Below are 21,305 nucleotides of genomic sequence, written 5' to 3'. Positions count from 1 at the left end.
GTTTGCACTAAATCATAAAAATGTAAACAAGATGTTTTGTGGTGCTGTTTAAACAACTAAAAGATAAAGTATGTTTACTCCCTACTTATAATAGAGAACGGTCTCAGCATCCAGCTGTTAATTCCAATAAAAAGTGATCATTCTTCTTTGCTTGGTGTGGAACACACACACACACACACACACACACACACACACACACACACACACACACACACACACACTCATCCCAGTCTGTTGTTACAGGAAGACCTCCAAGCATCCTGAACAGGTAGGAAATCATTCAACACACTCTTTTCATGTGAAGGAACAGTGGATCAATACTAACGTGGCCTCAAAACACACACAGTTTCTCATTTTGGCCACTCTGTTCTACAATCTCATCTCATTTCATGAAAGATTACGTGATTGACAGCTGTGCTTTCTAACTAACCCCCATTCTTATCACTTCAAACACGAACGCATGAATATAATCATGAGACACTTTATTGATCTCTCTCGAGTACTTATCTACTTAATTGCCTCTTCTCTGAGCTCAAGCAACTTTCAGTGGCCTAGATGGGTTTTTTTAATTGCCAGTGACAGCTTTTTACCTCTGAGAATCTTCTCAGCTATCACCTATCTTGTATTTTAACATATGATTCTGAAATCCCTAATTTAGGTCAAGCATCACGTAATAAGGTATACATTCAGTCAGATAACGAGTGGTCTACTCCTTCATAGCATGAGGAAATGTGATTTGGTGGCTCAGACAGCAGTTATAAATAGATGGCAATTTTTTGGATTAAATAAATAGGATACATTTTTCTCAAGACACTTTACCTCCAACTGTGGGGGATTATTATACGAATTATTCCGCTTAAACGTGATGGCCTTTAAGACAGACAGCTGCCGTTGAAGGTCTCGGCGAGAGGTCCTCGCATGCGATGTGACCGAGAGGTCCGTGTTGAATGGCTCCTCCTGCTTCAGTAGAACGGGGCTCAACGTAACACCAGTGCGGAGGAACGGGAATAACACACAGCGATACGCCCCCCCCCCCTCCCTTCCCCACCACCCATCCAGGTGCCACGGCTTAAGATGGCAGATCGTGCAATGCTGAAGAAAAATACATAGACGATGTGCTCGCTGCTGCTGCTGTTGAAGGCTTAGACGTTCATTTAAGGATTAACGGCACCGCAAATGAACTCCGTCAGAGCAAGTAACGTTAGCAAAAGACCTAGGCGAGTGTCGAGGCCGCGCCCGGTACAGCCGGAGAGGAACCACCAGGAAAGAGGTGATGTTAGCTACATTTGGCTAGCGTTAGCATCGCTGGAACGGCTTGCCAGACCGCGAGCTTCTGGGTGAAAGCCACGCTGCATGTGCTTGAACGGTTCCATGTAATGATGTTCTTTTGTGTTTTATATTGCGTGTGAACGAGGAAACCGATATTTTTGTATTAATAAAACAACATAGAGCTATCGTGAACAGGAGTCTGGACGGGTTTCTTCGCTATCAGGAAACTCCGAGGCTTTTGTGTAGGTCCATAGCACTGAGGCCGCGCTTTGTTTTGCTTGTTTTTTGCCCCGAGACGGCTTTGTATTACTTGTCTGATCTCATATTTGATGCGTTTTGTTATTGGCAGCTAATGTAACACTAGAGTTGACAATTGCATGATAAATGGAAACGGTTAACTGGATTAACGGGTGTCTAACGCGAGGAAGTGTACATAAAGTGGTTTCGCCAGTTGTCGTAGCATGCTAGCTGGACCTAGCCCGTGCTAACATAGCTGTTATTATTAGCATGTTTGGCTAACTTTCAGCCGTCTGGCGTGTTTTAATGAAAAGCACCAGCCCATAAGGTTTATTCTGGCACTGTTAACACGTAAAGGCACAACGTTAGATGTACCACTTGTTATTCATGTAATAACGTCAGTGTTCTTGACGTTATGTAGCCTCCCCACCCCCAAGCAAACTGCAATGAAAGCGATTATTGACTGCAAATTTTAAAAGTAAACATTAGCTCAGGATGCTTTGCTATCGTAGTTGAATTCTCATTCTGAAGAACATTAACGTAATTGGTAGCATTACTAGTTTGTTGCTGAATCAGATGAAACGATATTTGGTGTACAACTAACACGTTGTGGTGTTGGCTATTGCATTATTGAATGACAATTAGCAGCAGAGGGTTAAACAATCTATTGGAGACCTGTCAGTTGGTGTTTAGTGCTTCTCCCTGCTTCAATTCATTTATCAGTGATGACTTTCCACAGGACCGTCCCTTCTACCGATGCCCACCGTATAGCTGAGTTGTTATTTTAAGGGGACATGAAATCACAGATAGTGTGTAACAGTATATGTTTATTTCTTACTATATGGTGTAGATTAGCTGTGATTTTGATATACATCTCAGTTCTTAAATAGCCAGGAGAACAAATTCATTATTTCAATTCACAGCAAAAGATAAGTTGTTTAACAGTGTTTGTAGTGGTTACTGACATAACAGCGGATTTCTTTCAACAAGAGCAAGAACAAGAGTTTGCATCTCCTATTTGTTGTAGCTATCGACTCTCTATGCCATGGCAAATAAGCTCAGAAATAGATGTATACTTAAGGATTTATGCTGTGGTTGTTCTGCTGAGTGAATATCCTCTTGATGGGACCTGTAAATCCATTTGCAGTATAAAGAGCAGTTAATAAAAAATCAGCCTTTGGTCTAATAGAATTTAGGCCTCTGGTAATGTTGTGTTATAATGGATTGCTTATTACTGACAAATTTGTCTTTGACAGATCTCTTCTTCACTTCTAATCAATGGTAAACACAATTGATGCATTACAGTGTCTGTCTTTTGTCACTCAAAGTGCTAAAACCTACACATAAGTAAATGAACATTATTGCAAATCCGCTTATGCATAATGGACTCCACAGGAGTGATATGGTACACTGGACAGCAAGTTAATACTCAGTGTATTTAGCCATAGTGCATTTTGCTGATTGTTCAGGAATATCCTTTTGCTGTCAATATCCAAGTATATTGAAAATGCTAAATCATGAAGTTGTTGACAGCACCTCAAAAACATGTTTCTCTTGTTTTCTACTGTGGACTGGGATGCCATATTTTAGATTGATTTAATTAAGAGTCGGAAGTAGTCTTTATTTGAACCCTTTTTGCACGCTATTTGCAGATGAGGACGTTCCTGCAGATATGGTCGCAGAAGAATCCGGTCCAGGAGCTCAGAACAGTCCCTACCAACTTAGAAGAAAGTCTCTACCCAAGAGAACAGTGTGTCCGACAAAGACTAACATGGAGGTGAAGTCTTAAAGATGAACTAAACACAATAGTTCATGTTTAAATGTCTCCATTTTTCAAATGATTAATTTATTTTTTTAATCTACAGGGTGCTTCCACTTCAACCACAGAAAACTTCGGACACCGACCTAAACGCCCAAGAGTTTCAGCAAAGTGTCAAGACTTACCGGGTAATTAAGAACTCGTTATGTAAGAGGTGACTGCTGTGTCTTTCTTAAAGCTGCATTTATTGTTGGGTTTTCCACAAGGTGTGAGGATGGATTACCTTTCCTTTGTTACAAGGACGGAGGACGGCAGTGTAGTGACTCTTCAAATCAGGGCATATGTTATTTAGTGTTGGGCAATGAGGCATTATACAAAGTGTCACGTGAAGACCTGTTTTTTCTTTTTCTTGACAATTGCAACATTTTATAATTCATTTAAAAACATATTACGATAGCTGTCTATTGCATAAAACATATTCATGTCATTTGTAATTTAACAAAGTTTACATGTGGAGTAAATGCAAGATGCATGACCTTTCTAAAAACAGACTCTTATGGTTGTAGTTTCAAACCTCACCCAAAACCCTGTGTCTCCTTGTAAAAATATTGTATTCCACGGCCCTCTTCTTCCCAGCAGCTCCAGCAGAGCAGTATCTGCAGGAAAAGCTTCCAGACGAGGTTGTGCTTAAGATCTTCTCGTACCTGTTGGAGCAGGACTTGTGCCGTGCAGCGTGTGTATGCAAGCGCTTCAGTGAGCTGGCCAACGACCCAATCCTCTGGTGAGTGTGTTCGGTGGCAAGTTTCTATCTTACTGATGCCGCCTTATTTCTCGTGCTGCTTTCTACATGTGTTTTTTTTCCTTCACTTCCATATATCAGGAAGAGGCTGTACATGGAAGTGTTTGAATACACGCGCCCCATGATGCACCCCGAGGCAGGGAAGTTCTACCAGATAAACCCAGAAGAGTATGAGCAGCCAAACCCGTGGAAGGAAAGCTTTCAGCAACTGGTATGAATCCTCCTCTGGGGCCCCTCATCCAACAGAAAGTTCAATATTTTACCTGTTGTTACGTTTGACAAACACCTATGAACCATCTGATACTGGCTGCACAGTGCTGTTGTTGTGACCTTTTTAAAGTCGGATGGATGTAGTAACGCTGGCTTTATGCTAAAAGAGGCAAATGCTTCCCTGACTAAAGGGTTCCATGAAAACAATATCTTCATTTGTAATTGGGTAAAACTGCTAACTTTCTAAAGTGCTTTATATCTTAGTGATGGGGAAAATAATCTCAAAGTTGAGATGTGGAGTGAACATTAAGCAATGTTGCTTCCACCTACAGCAAATTCCAAAATTGAGCAACTTTAATTGGCAGTATTTAGAAGACAAACTCCACTTTCAATTCATTTGATCTTTACATGTTTCTTTGTCGCCAAAAGTTCCCCCAGTTTGACTTTAAATCTTCTTGTGTACAGAGAGCTAATGTCACGTAAAAGGGCAACACCACAGGCCATAATCGTGACATTCAATATGCAGGGGACGAAGAAGAACTGTTTTTAAATTGTATTCCTTTGTGATGTATTTTGACCTTTTCTGTATTGTTGCAAGCATTTCTCTAGTGGTGATTTTCCCATCTTGTCCAAAATTCAATGTCAGGGAAATGTCTTTGTCGGTCTCTCTCCAAATGCTCATGATTTCAGTGTGTAATCTTTTTTTTTTTACGTTTATTTTTTTAGTATAAAGGTGCACATGTGAAGCCGGGCTTTGCAGAACACTTCTACAGTAATCCCGCCAGGTACAAGGGGAGAGACAATATGTTTGTAAGTAAACTCTTTCCAGCATCCTTTTGTCATTTTGAATGATCCGGTCATTGACCTCCCTTTTATGTTTTACTCCAGTACTATGACACCATTGAGGATGCTCTTGGGGGGGGGCAGGAGCCTCACTTCGACGGCCTGATATTCGTCCACTCTGGTATTTACACAGACGAATGGATCTACATTGAGTCGCCTATAACAATGATTGGAGCCGGTATGTATTTTTGTGTGTGCGGTGGTGATGGGGTAGTAAAGTCACAAAGCCACTGTGTCTTTGTTTAGTCTGTCATTGAACCTTTATGCTGATTAGATTAGATTAGATTCAACTTTATTGTCATTGCACAGGGTACAAGTACTGAGGCAACAAAATGCAGTTTAACATCCAACCAGAGTGCAAAATAGCAAAAAGTGCAGAGTATGTGCATATGTAAAGTGTAATAAGTGAATAAATAGATAGGTACAGTAAGAAATGGTTATGCAATATGAACAGTAAGAAATGGATATACAATAACAGTGCAAATGTTCAGTGGCTGGATGAAGGTGTGTGGCAGTCAAGCCAGGGTGGAGGGGGAAGAGTTCAGTAGAATGACAGCCGCAGGGATGAAGCTGTTCCTGAACCTGCTGGTCCGGGAACGAAGCACCCTGTAGCGCCTCCCAGAGGGGAGGAGGCCAAACAGTCTGTGGCTGGGGTGAGAGCTGTCCTTTTCGATGCTGCGTGCCCTCCGCAGACATCTTTTGCTCTGGACAGCCTCAATGGTGGGGAGTGAGGAACCGGTGATGCGTTGGGCAGTTTTCACCACCCTCTGCAGTGATTTACGGTCAGAGCAGCTGCCATACCATACTGAGATGCAGTTTGTAAGGATGCTCTCTATGGTACAGCGGTAGAAATTCTCTAGAATCTGAGGAGACAGATGGGCCTTCGTCAATCTCCTCAGGAAGAAGAGACGCTGGTGTGCTTTCTACCAGAGATGAGGTGTTGAGGGTCCAAGAGAGGTCCTTAGAGATGTGGACACCCAGCAACTTGAAGCTGGCGACACGCTCAACCTCCATCCCGTTGATATGGATGGGGATGTGTGTGCCAGTTTTCTTCCGGAAGTCCACAATTAGCTCTTTGGTCTTCTTGGTGTTGAGGACCAGGTTGTTGTCGGCGCACCATACCGCCAGGTGCTGGACCTCCTCTCTGTAGGCCGACTCATCGTTGTCACTGATGAGGCCAATCACCGTTATTTTGCAGCTCCTGGTAAAGTAGCAGAGAAGGTCATCATTGAGAATACCAGAGACTCTACATTCGTATTCATGGAAGGCTCCGAAGATGCTTATGTTGGATACATGACAATCAGGGTGAGCTGGCTTTTTTCTCCTTCCTTCTGTTCTTTCTTGTAGGATTATACAGTTCACATGCACTGGACATCCATCCTTTTCCTCTCGCTCCGCATGGTTGAAAGCGATTGCCACTCATCTTTCAGTTCTACTGACAATTGTCACTGTTGTTGAGTTTTTTTTTTCTTTTTTCTACTGCAGTTCAACCCTGATGATAAATCCGCTCAGCATCACAACGCCCACCACTGCTTGGAGATCACAGTCAACTGCAGTCCCATCATTGACCACTGCATCATACGCAGCACCTGCACCGGTAAGTCGGCGGTTCCTTTTGGCCCACTTGCCTGGTTCCCAACCTTTTTAAGGGGGATCATAAGAGAAATCTGAGATGGAGGGAAGAAAACGACAAAGATTTGTTGTATAAATTTATAAAACTCCTGAAACGTGTGACCAGTGGTTGTCAGCAGACACTCCTTCAATGTAAGGGAACGCAAGACAAGAAGGTTTGGAATCACCGGTACACCTAATGTTGGTAAAACTAGAATCCACCACTAAACCCTGACTATGTTTGAGCTAACATTGAGTTTTTTCTCATTGTGTTGTTTTATAATGTGATTGTTGTATATTTTGTAGTGGATATTGGTGCACCAACATGTCTCTGTCCTGCTTACTTCAGTGGGGTCAGCAGTCTGTGTCAGTGGACAGGGGGCTTGTCCCACGATCAAGCACTGCAACATTAGTGACTGTGAAAACGTCGGTCTTTACATCACTGACCATGCGCAGGTAACGCACACATTTCTTTACAAAATATTACACTAAGCATCCTTGTTATTAACAAGTAGGTCCTCATTCTCATACTTCTGGCTTGTTTCATGAGCAGTGAATAAGTATTGTCCTCATCTAAGGGACCTACTTTTGACCTGTGAGGTTAAAATGATCAGTTTCTTTCCCCTCAGACGTTGGTCTCATAAACAGAGTCCCGCATTGGAATGGAATACTCCATCCCGGAAGCATTTTGCACTGTGGTTTCTCTCACCCTGGAAACATATGGATATACATATGTGTATCAACCCACTTGCCTGTTTATATTGTTTTCATTTTTGCTCAGTCAAATTCCTCTCTGTGAACATATGTGACAATAAACAATCGTTGAATACAGTTTTTACATTCTTTTTTTTTTTTAGGGAATATATGAAGACAACGAGATCTCAAACAACGCTCTGGCTGGGATCTGGGTTAAAAACCACGGCAATCCAATCATCAGACGGAATCACATCCACCACGGCAGAGACGTCGGCGTTTTTACCTTCGACCACGGCATGGTGAGATCCAAAATATCAATCAAATAAGTGTGCTATCACAAAGCTGCGGTGTAGTGACTGTGGAAGGCTAGCGGGTTGATTTATAAATGTTCTCGTTCTTTTAGTCGCCCTCAATGGCTTAAAAGGGATTTTGATGGGACACGCAGTCATGTTGTTTTCCTCTGTCCACTTCCAGGGTTACTTTGAGAGCTGCAACATCCATAGGAACCGCATCGCCGGCTTCGAGGTGAAGGCGTACGCCAATCCAACTGTGGTCCGCTGTGAGATCCACCACGGGCAGACGGGGGGCATTTACGTGCACGAAAAGGGCCGCGGGCAGTTCATCGAGAACAAGATCTATGCAAATAACTTTGCCGGGGTGTGGATCACCTCAAACAGTGACCCCACGATAAGGTCAGTGCAGCCCGGCCGGCCAACCACTAAATAGAACTGGTCCTGGTTAATAATTTTCAAATTGGCTCTGGTCCTTGGGCGACTGGTAATACCGCCCATCCCTCCTCGGGTCCTTCACAGTTGCATAGTGTCTTTAAACGAGTTGTTTTGTTCCAATACAGGGGCAATGCCATTTTTAATGGCAACCAAGGTGGAGTTTATATTTTCGGGGATGGCCGAGGCCTCATCGAAGGAAACGACATCTACGGCAACGCCCTGGCAGGAATCCAGATCAGGACGAACAGCTGCCCCATCGTCCGACACAACAAGATCCACGATGGCCAGCATGGCGGCATCTATGTGGTAAATACAAACCCACGGAGACACAATGGTGTTTTGCTTCTTATGCACCCTGGATCGTTGTCACTACTGCTGCCCGTCTCCCGTTGCCTGTTTTTTTATTTATTTTTTTAACATAGCAGTGACGTCCTTTTGTGTCACACAGCATGAAAAGGGACAAGGCGTCATAGAGGAGAACGAGGTGTACAGCAACACGCTGGCAGGAGTGTGGGTGACCACGGGCAGCACGCCAGTCCTGAGGAGGAACCGTATACACAGCGGGAAGCAGGTAGGACAACGTGCTCCTCACAAGCTGGTCGCTGATAAAATAATGCAGAGACAACCTCCCATATCAGTCCGCCACACGCCGTGATGTAGTCACGCAGGCGTAGATGCGTCTCACCGCTTATGTCATGTATGTGATCACAAAAGAAACCGTCAAACTGGCTCACTTTCCTACATTTCTAAAGAATCAGTTGGGATCGGATGTTGGTAACGTCGCTCTAATGAAACCGAATCCTCCAAAGCATTTTGGTGCCATGAATGAATTACCTCTATTTCACTGTTAATTAACAGGTTGGGGTCTACTTCTATGACAATGGCCACGGCGTGCTTGAAGACAATGACATCTATAATCACATGTACTCTGGCGTTCAAATCAGGTTTGTGAAATTCTACATTACAAAATAAATGAAAGAAAAGCAATTACCTTTAATAACAATTGCCTCATGCGTTTTGCTGAAGTTTGGATAAATAATCTGAGTAATCCCGCTGTTTGCTTTAGCAGTGAAGCCAAAGATCAACCGTCCCTTCGTGTGCCCTTTTTTTTTTTTTTCTTACAGGACCGGCAGCAATCCCAAGATCAGGAGGAACAAGATCTGGGGAGGCCAGAATGGAGGCATTTTGGTCTACAACTCAGGTGCGACTTGGACAAGTCTCTCTCACACACACACACACACACACACACACACACACACACACACACACACACAGTGGTTTTCTCCTGAGATTGAGTGAATCTTCTTGGCGTTACCTGAGAGTTTGTGGCCTCTGTTTGTTAATCTACTGTTTGACCAAAGCAGCTCTTCCCTGTTGCACCAATAATGACACACCAATGTGTGCACTTCAGGCTTAGGCTTCATTGAGGACAACGAGATCTTTGACAACGCCATGGCTGGTGTTTGGATCAAGACCGACAGCAACCCAACTCTAAGGAGGAACAAGATCCATGACGGGCGAGATGGCGGGATCTGTATATTCAATGGAGGACGAGGTAACTCGGTTTATTTTCAGATGAAAAGAGGCTTTCTGGAGTTCTGTGTGTGTGTGTGTGTGTGTGTGTGTGTGTGTGTGTGTGAGAGTCGCTTTACGTGCATCATCCACTCAAATAAAGCCATGAATTGTTCTATAGATTTACATAATCCCTACAGATAACGTCAGTTACGCACAAGGCATCGCTGAGACATTTGCACGTCCGTTGTTAATGGCTCCGACCGTGTGTTTCCGCTTCAGGCTTGTTAGAGGAAAACGACATCTTCAGAAATGCCCAAGCAGGCGTCCTAATTAGCACCAACAGCCACCCCGTCCTGCGGAAAAACCGGATATTCGACGGCTTTGCGGCAGGTGAGTAACACCTGCACCTGTAATCAGTCATTATGTAAACGTCCTTAGTGAGGCACTGTATGATCAGAGGCTCTGTAATACAAACTGTTTGTTTTTAAACATTTTATTAGGTATTGAGATCACCAATCATGCCACAGCAACTCTAGAAGGCAATCAGATCTTCAACAACCGCTTTGGCGGATTGTTCCTGGCATCGGGTGTCAACGTTACAATGAAAGGTACTCTACTGGTCGCACAAGCCGCAAAGCGCCTGTCCATCCACCGCAGCGTACCAACGTCTCCCTCTGCTTTCTCCTCTTCCAGATAATAAAATAATGAACAATCAGGATGCCATTGAAAAGGCTGTGAGCAGAGGTCAGTGCCTGTACAAGATTTCAAGTTACACCAGCTACCCAATGCACGATTTTTACAGGTAATTGATGTTCATGCTCGCAATCAAGGTGACTCCCGGTCAACCGTTTGCCTGTTTTGTGATCGTTAACAAACGCCGTGTCCATTTCCCCCCCTGCAGGTGTCACACCTGTAACACAACAGACCGCAACGCCATCTGTGTGAACTGCATCAAGAAGTGTCACCAAGGACACGACGTGGAGTTCATCAGACACGACAGGTCAGACTCGTAGCGCTGTGATCTGTGTCACAACATGCACATGTAAATGGGGTAATTAAAAAAAAAAAAAAAACTGAGTTTAACTGCCATCATTTGTCTCCTCGTAGGTTCTTCTGTGACTGCGGTGCCGGCACGCTGTCCAACCCGTGCACATTAGCTGGAGAGCCGACCCACGACACCGACACACTATACGACTCGGCTCCTCCTATAGAGTCCAACACACTGCAGCACAACTGAGCCTGAGACCCGACCCCCTCTTACGCTACAACGGACATCAGACACTTTGAGTTGTGTGGGGTTGGAGATCCAAAACGCAGAGCGTGTAAAGTGACTAACAACAAAAAAAAAGACATGAAGATGCTCGACTGAGACGTTTAAGAAAAAAGGTTTGATTATGGATGGCTCACTTTGTCTTCAATTATATGACTTCAAAAAAGAAAAGGGGGGGGAGAAACAACCATCGGTGGGAGAGCAGATGAGCCGCTGACTCAGGGTTTGTGAGAGTGTTGGTTTGGTAAAGTGAAGCTGGTGAGAGATGGACGAAGATGTTCACCGGCTTTTAGGAATCTGATGAACCAAATACTTGTACAGACCCATCGAACAGAGACCGTCACAACAGGCACAACGTTTCTCATGAGGCAAAAGACCCACCACATACAATGCTTCCATTGCTCGGCAACCGACGTGCTCGTACGATCTGTACGGGAAAGATGAACTAGCACTTCAGCTTATGGTTTTTTTCTCAAGACGACTGTTTTGATTTTAATGCTTTTCGTGTAGTTTTGTATTTTCATGGAAAAATCTAACTGTACTTGAATGTCTTTATTTTATTAAGTGTTCATATATTTTTTTTGGGTTAAATACCCTAGAATAGCTGTAATTATACATGTCGCAGTATCCAACTTCTTTCTGTGAAAGAGATGAGGAAAACACTAAACATTTTCTCCAGCAACGTTGACTCTTTTAGATTTGCAATACCGAACAATTGATGCTGAAATGTGCTTTCACCAGACTTGTATATATTTTTTCTGTTTGGAAGCTTTTTTTTATTACATAATCTATGCATATTTTATGTTCTGTTTGTATTAGCCGGTCATGCAAAACCCAGTTCACAGGAGAGGTGTGGGCTGAAATGAAGTATTTTGAGCCAAGACTGCAGTTAAACCATTAAGGGGCGTGGCTTGTTCAGCCAGTGGACCCAATGGGATCTTTTATTAGCTCTTTTCTGTCCTTCAAATGAGAAAAGAAAGCATTACAATACATATGTTAAACATTTTGTATGGTTTACTTTGTGATACAAACTGGTAATGTCTTCAGTCAAGTAGATTATAAAACCGTATTACATCTGAACCTGTTTAAGAATCAATGTGGTTTTATGATCCTCTTTAATAAAGGCGCACCTGTTCTGTAAGGATACTTTCTTTTCAGATAACAAGTCCAGTGAAAGCACAGCTTTACTTTCCATGTGTTTACCAATGTTGCTGGAGAATTTCCAAAGCTTTCACTCTGCTGAAGCTGAGACAAGTATATACACACAGAGCTCTATGGGTTCATCACCCCCCTCCCCTGTGTACTGGTGATTGTGGGTTCTCATACAGACTGAAATGTATGCATGTATAATAACATCTAGACTTAATATATTGTGAAGTATTCAATAACCGTTATGTAGGCTTTAGCGTGAATTAAAAGGGTTTAATTTCATAGATGAAACATTGTCATTTTTAAAAATAAACTTTATTAGATCATTACAGTAGTGTTTTTTCAAGCGCTGACAAAACAAACATCCAGCGAGAGCCAAGCTTTTTTTCATTTTATTAACTACAGGCTGTGGAGCATCTCAACGAGTGAAGAGAAGTGGCTTCCTCCCAGCGTGGCGTCGTCAGCAAACCGGCACAGCTTCCTGGAGGGGGGAGGGGTCACACATGGGAATAAGTTCAAAACCTACAGTCAGCCGCAGTAGTAACAATATTTTGATCAACCCGAACACATACTTAAAAAGTCTGAGGCTGATGGTGCTCTTCTCAAACTCGCTGGCCTTCCTGTGTCCCGATTGGATGACAGCCTCGGGCAGGCTGGCGAGTCGAGCGGCGTTGAACCCGTAACTCTTCGGACAGGCGCCAGCAATGAACTTGTAGAGGAATGTGATGGTCTCCTGACTCGGGTCCTCACATTCGTTTTCCACCATGCACGCCTGAGGAGCAGCAGTAGGCTCAACATCATTCAAGGCCTGACAGGCTTTGGAGGATCTTCTAAAACACTCAGATTTCCTTTCTGCGCTCGATAAAAAAGGAAATTGCATTATGGGGAGCTAATACGCATATTTTTTTGGAACATTAAAATGTAAGACTTTTTATCATTAAGGCAAATATCTTCAGAATTATATTTGAACATTGCGTCCGATCTGTTTTAATTCCTGTAATGGGGCCAAAGTGAGTTTTCTGTTAAAAATGTTATCATTCCTATTCCCTCATTGCCTGGAGCGGTTCATACGCAGCATGCGGCGTATTCGGCCCTCGCCGCACTCACCATGTGGCCGAGCCGCACGGCGGGGTTGTTGGCGTAGTCCTCCACCAGCGAGTGGTAGTGGGTCGAGAAGAGGGTGCGACAGCAGATCTTCTCGGCCAGCTCCTTCACCACGGCGCTGGCGATGGCCGTGCCGTCGTACGTGGCCGTGCCCCTCCCTGCAAACAGTTCACAGCTGAGCGGCTGCACTCCCATGACCACTTACTGTGAACAAGCAACCGGGACCGACCCAATTCATCCAGGAGCACGAGCGAGTGCTTGGTGGCGTGGTGCAGGATGCTGGCCGTCTCACTCAGCTCCACAAAGAAGGTACTCTCTCCTGAAGAAGACGGAGAGATAACACAGGCTTAGACCGCGAGGGTGGACCCGTCAGACGTGGGCCCGTGTGCGCTGCGTTGCAGGAGGCCGTGGCGTTACCGGCCATGATGCGGTCGGAGGCTCCCAGCCGAGTAAAGACCCGGTCGACGGGCGTGAAGCGCAGCGTCTCGGCGGGAACGTAGCAGCCCAGCTGCGCCAGGATGACGACGAGTCCGCACTGCACACAAAGGGGCGGCAGGGCGTCAGCATCGCGGCGAGCGCACGCCGCAGTCGGCCCGTGCCGCAGAATTCACCCACCTGTCTCATGAGGGTCGACTTGCCGCCCATGTTCGGCCCTGTGACGAGGACACAGGAGGCTCGCTCTTTCCCCGCGTCGGCTTCACCGCCGCCGGGGCAGCCGATGACAACGTCGTTGGGGATGAAGTCGTCGCCGAAGAAGGTCTTGGTGACGCAGGGGTGGCGGGATCCCACGAGCTCGAGGAAGGTCGACACCTGGTCACCGCTTTCAGGGAGCACCACCTGCGGCCTGGACATCGGCCCGTCTCCACCCTGACTGTAGCGGGACAGGGCCAGCAGCACGTCTGAAGAACAATTAGCTGTTAGGAACAAGGGTTCAGCAGAGCTGGATCACCTCAGAAACAGATGTTGATTGGCTCCCCGCCTTCGAAGCTCCCCTCATAAAATGATTATAAAACAAAGAAAGCGATGAGCTCCAGCGGGAGGAAAAGAAAACATGAGCTCATTATCCTGCTGCAGAAAACAAACTAATTGCTGTGGAACTCTACAAACAATGGTTTCTAATGAGGATCCCAACTGGTGCAACAGCAGCTTCAATGCACATGATTGAGGCACATCGGTAACATCTGCACGAAACGTTTTCAGGGCAGACAACACATCACCGTATTCTACATCCATTCCTTGAGACATTCTATTAATGCCTGCTAAAAAAGAAAAAGTAAAAATGAGAATGCCATGTTACCGATCACTGCCATGCACTCCACGGCGGTCTTCCAGTCTTTGTAGTTCTTGTCAAAGTTGTAGAAGAGCCTCCTCATGCAGTCCTTGAGGGCGGCGTCTCTCTTCTCCTCGAACCCCTGCAGCTCGGAGAACAGCCGCTCGGTCTCCTTGGTCACGTAGCGCTTCCAGCCTTTCTTTGTGGACTTCACGTCGTACTCCGCGGGAACGCTGACGCCGCTGTCAGGCACCTCCATCTGGTAACGGTTTCGCCCGGTTCCCCAGTACGACATGGTCCTGCAGCCGAGTCTCTTCTTCTGCCGGTCGAGGTACTCCTGCAGCTCTCGCTCACAGCTCTGGATGGAGGCCCGGGCCTGGTCGAACTCCGGGTCGAAGCCGGCCTTAGGGGTGATCACGCCGGTGGCGCGCGCTTTCTGGTGGTCGAAGGCCGTCTCCCAGCGGCGGAGTTCGGCCGAGAGGTCGGGGAAGAGGCCGCCCTGCCCGCTTTTCAGTGTGCCCACCTGCCGGAGCAGCGCCGATTGGGATTCGCTCGACGCCGCGGCGAGGACGGCGACGACCTCTTGCATGGTCTTGAAGCCTTCCAGGGCCGAGAGGAAGTCCGCGATCTTGCGCTTGCTGTAGGTGACCTCCTCGTAGAGCACCGCGCGGCCGTCCGGGTGGTCCTGGCCCTTCAGTGGCGTGCCGATGCTGTGGATTTTGCTCAGGAGACGCTCCAGATCCGGGAGCTTCTTCAGCAGCTCTGAGACCTCGCTGGCCTGAGCCGCGGCGCCCATCAGCTCCTCCACCGCCTGCAGCCGGTCCCCGATGGAGGTGGGGTTGCACAGGGGAGCGCAGAGCCACTGCTTCAGAAGCCTCTTGCCGAACGGCGTCGAGCACGTGTCCAAGCGCTCCAGAAGAGTCCCTTCGGTTCCCCCCGTGCCGTTCTGGAAGATTTCCAAGTTGGCCAGCGTCACGCCGTCGAGGACAAGCCGCTGGCGAGTCTTGGCGAAGAAGCCGGCAGGTCCGGCGGCTCTCTCCAGCTCCACGTCGACGGGAACGTATTCTTCAAAGTTGGCCAGAGAGAGCAGCTCCTGGTCCACCAGACATTTCTTCAGGTAGAAGATGCAGCCGCCCAGCGCCGACAGCCCCAGCTCGCACCCCTCTTTGGGCGTGAGGCACAGCGAGTCGCTTGCGGACGTCATCGACTTCAGGGGAGCTGGGAGGAAGCCGGTTCCCGTCCCGCGGTCCTCGCCAGCGGCCTCCCTGAAGTAATCCTCTTCCGAAAGTTGTTTCAGGGTCTTCTGAGCGTCCCAGAACTGAGTGCCCGCGCTGAGTCCTTCCTGCAGGGCGGAGGACAGCGAGGCCTTGAGAATCTTGCGCGTCTCCACGGAGGGGTTCCCCTTCTCAAAGAGCACCTCGGCCGGGGCGTAGTGCGCGATCAGGGTGCGCAGGCGCGAGCAGTGGCGGTCGTCCGGGAACTGGCCGACGTGGAAACAACCCACGGAGGTGTCCACGAAGCAGACGCCGTAGCTGCGGCAGCAACCGGAGCCGTCCTCCTCGGCCTTCTCCTTCAAACTCAGCAGGAACTTGCTCTGGCTCTCGGACGGCGCGCCGTCCAACACGCTGTAAGTTTGGGTGCCGCGGGTGATGATCCGGCACACCTCTCGCCTCACCACGCGGTCAAATTTGGTGGGCTTGGCCATGCTCCTGCAGCGGGCCTCCATCATCTCCGGAGTCTCAGTCTGCTCCACGCGGGCCACCTTGTAGCCTTTCTGCACCAGGCCGTCCGAGAAGCGGGCAAAGCCGATTTCGGGGAAGCCCGAGTGCGCCCAGGTGCCCTTCATGAAGGTCAGGCCGAGCTCGTTGACGCCGATCACGGCGTCCATGTGGTAGAGCTCGTAAAACTTCCCCACCTTGTAGAAAACGACTGTGTCGAACATCTGGGATTTGATCTGCCACCACCGCCGCATACCGGGGCTGATGCGGTTCAGGAAGTCCTCCGGCACGTAGAGGGTGGCGGGATCGTAGTCGTCCTCCGACTGTCGCCGCCGCCGGCCGTCTTTTCTCCGGCCGTCCTGACACCACTCCAGCTTCTCGTGGTCCCAAGTGGTGGCGCTTCCGGCGGCGCCCGCTCCGTTCGACGGGCTCTCAAAGCCATCGGGGGCTGAAAAGGCCGAGAGGCGGGACTTGGTGTCAACGGCGATGGCCGCCGGCGCCCGCTTCGCTGCCGTCGACAGGCTTGTTGGCGTCTTAGCTTTTAAAGGAGCGGGCTTTTCTGCCGGGCGTTTACGCTTCACGGGCTTGACAGGGCTTTCTGATTCAGACTCGTGTGTGCTCTCTTCCTCGCTGCTCAGCGTCGCTGCGGCTTCTTCCTCCTCCTCCTCCTCCTCACTGCTGGAGGCAGCCTTTTGTGGGTTGAATTCCTCATCTGATCCATCACTGTCAGAAGCTACAATTATGCGGCGGCGCTTGGCCTTGTTTCCCGTTTCTGTCGAAGCGCGGGACGAACGCAGGCCGAGCTTGGAGGACTTTGCTTTCACATCCGCCTGTTCTTCCTCATCACTGCAGTCGTCTGTCAACGTTGACGTGTCGAGCTAAAAACAAACAAAAATGGGGTAAAAACACATTTGAAACTATGTGTATTACGGACCTTTTTTTACTAGTGATTAAAAAGGGGCATTACTGTATATTGTTATTACATAGTGATAGTAAATTAAAAATTTGTTAGTCGTAAATTATTGTCACAAAATCACCTCCATGTCTTCCTCCTCATCCTCCTCCTCATCAGACGGATCCATGCAGAGAGGAATCTTTATTCTTTTTTCAGGGCTGTCAAACATTACTCCATCCGCGAGCTCCATCGCACGACGGATTGTTGGTTTACCGCTGAAGAAAACCCCTCCTGTTTTAGCATCACTGCTGTCGGAGCCTGGAAAGCCGTAGAAACCACACGCTCATGATTATTAAACTATACAACAACCTGCCATGTAGCTTAACGGAAGGAAAAAGCCCCTCCGAAATAGCATTAATTAAGGGGCGATTGACTGTAGCCAACCTTGGTACTCCCTGATATACTTGGTGCTGACCCATCCTCTTGTGGCGGGTTCATCGAAGAAATGGACGTGTACGCGCTGGCTGCGCCCGCGGCCCCTCATCTGCTGTCCGGTCAGAGGTTGGGGTACCACCATGCACGGCCACCACGGGTGTCCCTCCAGTTTTGCCCACACAAGGGCACCAGCACTGAATGGACATGTGCTGCTGGTGAACGAAGGAAAGGTTTAGATCCATACAGGAGTATCACATCCAACCAACTGATAGTGTCAACCCATGTGTAGGATAGTTAACGGCTCTTAGGGACGTGGTCCTCTTAAGTAGCCATTCACATCTATGGGAAGAGACAATAGTCTGGGAAACATCTGCACACCTACAAGAGAAAGTTAAACTGTCCTTTGATGTGAATATTTAGGCTAAAGGGACTCATTACTACATAAAGTGTAGACCAGGCAACGGGCATTTGGTTTCAGAATAGTTTTTAGACATTAGGCCAATTTAAACTTAAAAGATGGGAAACTTGAAGGAGTCAATAAAGAAAGTTACTTATTTAGAATGCATTTTTACGTGCCATGTTTTTAGACAAAATGATTAGCTTTTAGTTATTTTTTTGTTTACCCTAACCATCCAAACGATCAACCCGATGATTCGGGGGCCTTATGGGGGCTGCACACCGTCTTCAGCAGGAAGGGGAACGCGGTGAAACACGTGCCTCCAGCAACTACACGGCTCCCGGCGCGCTTGCGGTTAACTCACCTCGGTTTGACTGCCGGGGCCTTGTCGCCAAAAAGTTTGTTGAATCCCCCTTTGGAAGACTTGTCGTTCCTTTTCGCGTCCACTCTGCCGGCCTTGGCAGCTTGCTGCGGTGTCTCCTTAGCTTGCTCCTTCGGAGAGGAGCTGGACCTCTGTACGGAGGAGGGCAGGTCCGCCTCGGTCGGCGAGGGACTCGGCTTCGGCTTGGAGACCGGCGGCGGAGACTTGGTGAAAAAACTGAACAGGGAGCTTTGCTTCGCCATGTTGTGTTGTGTGTCGTTGTATTGCTGCTATAATGCACACGACGGCACCTGCGTGCGTCTCAGACAAGCGACGAGGCGCGCGACGGCGTCTGCTTCGCGGGAAAAATACACGGGCTTCGTGGGAGTGGACAGGACTCCTCCTCCAATGAAAAGTGAGGTACACGTCACGTGGTGTCAACATAACTTCCTCGGGTGACCGGAAGCTGCGGTCGAACCAGAAACATTTAATCATATCTATGATTTAACCAGCCTCCACTTCTGTTCCAGTAAACGTGATAAGTCCCATTCATTTTGTAATCAGTCAGTATAATCGATTTTAGAAAGTACAACGTTACACAAAGTGATTAGTTGCACTTTGGATTGATCGCAGACCCCCTTATGTAAAATTCCAGAATAAAAGTCCTTAAACCGGACTGATCTTATAGTGTGAAGTTAGATAGGAACGCGGCTCTTATTTTGAAAACAGTACTTATTGATTACGGTCAATGGGTGCACTGCCGAACGCGGTGCTTGATTGTTTTTTCGAAGCGGCATTACTGCAATGCATAAGACGGTAAAAACGTTCCACCTTTTAGTTCAAAACGTTATTTCCAATACAGATTATACATTACTCTTTTTTCTCTCGATCTGAAATTTGCTTTGCAGTGCATTTAGCTCAGAATACATGTTTCCACACAAATTGACCTGGGTTGTAAACAAGCAGTCATCATGTCCAAGCATATAAATGGTGTTTCCGTACTTTTCTCAAACCATTTTTTTAGGTGACCCATAAAAGCCAAAGAGAAAACAATACGTATAAAGTGTTGTACATTGATTCTGTGGTCTGTCATCTGTGCTGGTGTTTTACCACCAGCAGAGAGCAGCAGAATACCAGAAGCTTCATGTGCTCGGTCTGAAAATACAATTTAACTTGAGAGATGTCAGGGCAAATATTCCAGTTACTAATTAATTTAGTAGTTACCACTAGCCACCCTCTTTATCTGTTCATTATCTAGATCTTATCAACGATATTTTAATTAGAATAGTTAGTACATGTTGATTAAGCCCTAGTGTTTATCATCTCCTTTCTTGTACAGCTTAATCAATGGGAAATAAACGAAGCCGTATGCATTCATCAGAGCATGCATCGGTATTAAATATAGTGATCTTGTTCCAGCTAAAATCTTTAACTAAAAAAATGAATGCTCTTCCCAGTTGTGCTGGACTAAGAAACGTGCCATGGCTAATTTATCCACTAGTGTAAACACATCTTCACTGGAAAGCAGTGGTGTTACATATTCAAAACCACCACCCACATATAGTGGCACTTTTTGACATATGGTGTGTGGGTGATAGAAAGAAATTAAGACAGCTTTATGAAACCTTACGAAGCAGTTGTTTTGGAGATCTTCTTTTAATTAGAATCTTTGAGAATAAATTCACAATCACCAATAATCATATTAATGATTTATAATAATCATCACGTAAACATGAGCTAAGTTATCATTAACAGCCTCACTAACAACCTATGGGTGAAGATTTGGATGGTGTCAAATGCATGTACAGAAGCTCGCAACCCACCTTCCTCCAACCATCATCTGCATTCTGGGCCCCCTTGTCTCTGCAAACTGCATTTTCCCTTTTTCGCTCTGCATGTGAATCCTCCTTCCTGTAGTGTACAGTGTACAGCAGTGGCTGATCCAGCTGTGGTTTGTCCAGCAGGTGCACTAATGAGGCTCACGCAGCAGTGCAGGCGTGACGTTCCCAAAGTCACCATTAAACTGGGTTGAATCAAGGCAGGGAGCAATAGACTATGAATTACATATATACCAAGGACGTAAATACTCTTTACAGATATGGTCCTCACCGATTATTAAAGCTGCTCCAGGTAAGATGTACATGTCAGAATACACCCAGCTCATGAAACGGGGTTGCAAAAGGGAAGATCATCACACCTCAATATTCTGACTGTTGTTACAAATACTACAACCGGAGGATGTAGATCACAGCGAGGTCTGATTGTGAGCTGAGTGTGTCTTAATTCTCCTAAATACTTTCCACTTATTCTTATCCAGCACACTGCCAGAGTGTGAGTGCCAGATCTCAGTGGGCACCAGTTAACTTGTGCATTAAGGAGTAATATATATGTCAAAACAATATAGTAACTGACAGTGTTTGAGTGGCGTCCTTTTTAGCCTTTATCGCATCCGTTTCATTGGTGCAGGAGGTTGTAAGGAATTTATTGAACATTAATGATAATAATATAGTTAACAACCTTCTCCACGGACCTGTCTTTGGGGAACAGAGCAAAAGCAGCAACGTTGATGAATGAACAGAGACTCTCTTTACATCCCTCTTCTTTTTATTCCCATTTCCCCTTGATGGGCTGCACCGCCAACCTCTTACACCTGTTAATTGTTCAGTTTGTTTCTCCTGGGTGTCTTTGCCCCTCTGCAACCATTCCCGAACCAGAGCTATTCAAAAGCAAGTGCTATAAGACTTAAAGACAGTCCTTATGATATTTATGCACTGTGAGAAACATCATGTCCTAGTACACTGAGGAGGGAGGATGATTCCCTAAGCCCACCAGGGACTGTATAGAGAGACACAACATGAAACCACAGCTCAGCCCTTCTTCTCCTCCCTTCCTTCCTTTTTTCTTTGCATAGACCAGAACAATTAAAAGCCCACATGCAAATGAATATTGCCTCTTGGCAGGTCGCAGCTCTCCGTTCGGTGTGTGTTGTATGTTTTCTGCCGCTGAGCCTTAAGATGCCATCAATGTTTACGGTTCAGT

At 46.6% G+C, this 21,305-nt stretch overlaps 2 protein-coding genes across 8 annotated transcripts; one reads left to right on the top strand and one right to left on the bottom strand.

Annotated features, from left to right (window-relative positions):
- Positions 1–848: 848 nt before the first annotated feature.
- On the top strand, positions 849–12,412 carry fbxo11a (F-box protein 11a). Of its 6 annotated transcripts, XM_040177986.2 has the most exons (23): positions 1,160–1,270; positions 2,763–2,787; positions 3,159–3,283; positions 3,372–3,453; positions 3,902–4,046; positions 4,146–4,275; positions 5,001–5,084; positions 5,163–5,295; positions 6,316–6,422; positions 6,603–6,714; positions 7,078–7,184; positions 7,586–7,723; positions 7,899–8,116; positions 8,278–8,458; positions 8,601–8,723; positions 9,011–9,096; positions 9,277–9,353; positions 9,564–9,707; positions 9,947–10,057; positions 10,168–10,275; positions 10,361–10,469; positions 10,569–10,667; positions 10,775–12,412. In XM_040177986.2, exons 3-23 carry the CDS (start codon positions 3,179–3,181, stop codon positions 10,902–10,904), a joined length of 2,529 nt encoding a protein of 842 aa, XP_040033920.1. In that variant the 5' UTR covers positions 1,160–1,270; positions 2,763–2,787; positions 3,159–3,178; the 3' UTR covers positions 10,905–12,412. The 6 variants fall into 6 exon arrangements, 4 of the variants coding, with proteins under 4 accessions (XP_040033919.1, XP_040033918.1, XP_040033920.1 ...); XM_040177985.2 differs by lacking the exon at positions 2,763–2,787 and having other exon boundaries at positions 849–1,270; positions 3,905–4,046; XR_013467875.1 differs by lacking the exon at positions 2,763–2,787 and having other exon boundaries at positions 854–1,270; positions 3,905–4,046; positions 10,361–10,411.
- msh6 (mutS homolog 6 (E. coli)) lies at positions 12,383–18,710 on the bottom strand. Of its 2 annotated transcripts, none has more exons than XM_040177981.2 (10): positions 18,270–18,710; positions 17,518–17,720; positions 17,216–17,391; positions 14,488–17,056; positions 13,806–14,089; positions 13,608–13,725; positions 13,420–13,509; positions 13,194–13,348; positions 12,659–12,858; positions 12,383–12,567 (listed from the first exon to the last, which is right to left on the bottom strand). In XM_040177981.2, exons 1-10 carry the CDS (start codon positions 18,527–18,529, stop codon positions 12,486–12,488), a joined length of 4,137 nt encoding a protein of 1,378 aa, XP_040033915.2. In that variant the 5' UTR covers positions 18,530–18,710; the 3' UTR covers positions 12,383–12,485. The 2 variants fall into 2 exon arrangements, with proteins under 2 accessions (XP_040033915.2, XP_040033916.2); XM_040177982.2 differs by having other exon boundaries at positions 17,518–17,717; positions 18,270–18,678.
- Between the last annotated feature and the right edge of the window lie 2,595 nt (positions 18,711–21,305).

Source organism: Gasterosteus aculeatus, chromosome 6 (genome assembly GCF_964276395.1).
Source record: "Gasterosteus aculeatus chromosome 6, fGasAcu3.hap1.1, whole genome shotgun sequence".
Classification (NCBI taxonomy): domain Eukaryota; kingdom Metazoa; phylum Chordata; class Actinopteri; order Perciformes; family Gasterosteidae; genus Gasterosteus; species Gasterosteus aculeatus.
The sequence above is the reverse complement of the archived record's forward strand: the minus strand, read 5'-3'. Positions and strand labels throughout refer to the sequence as shown.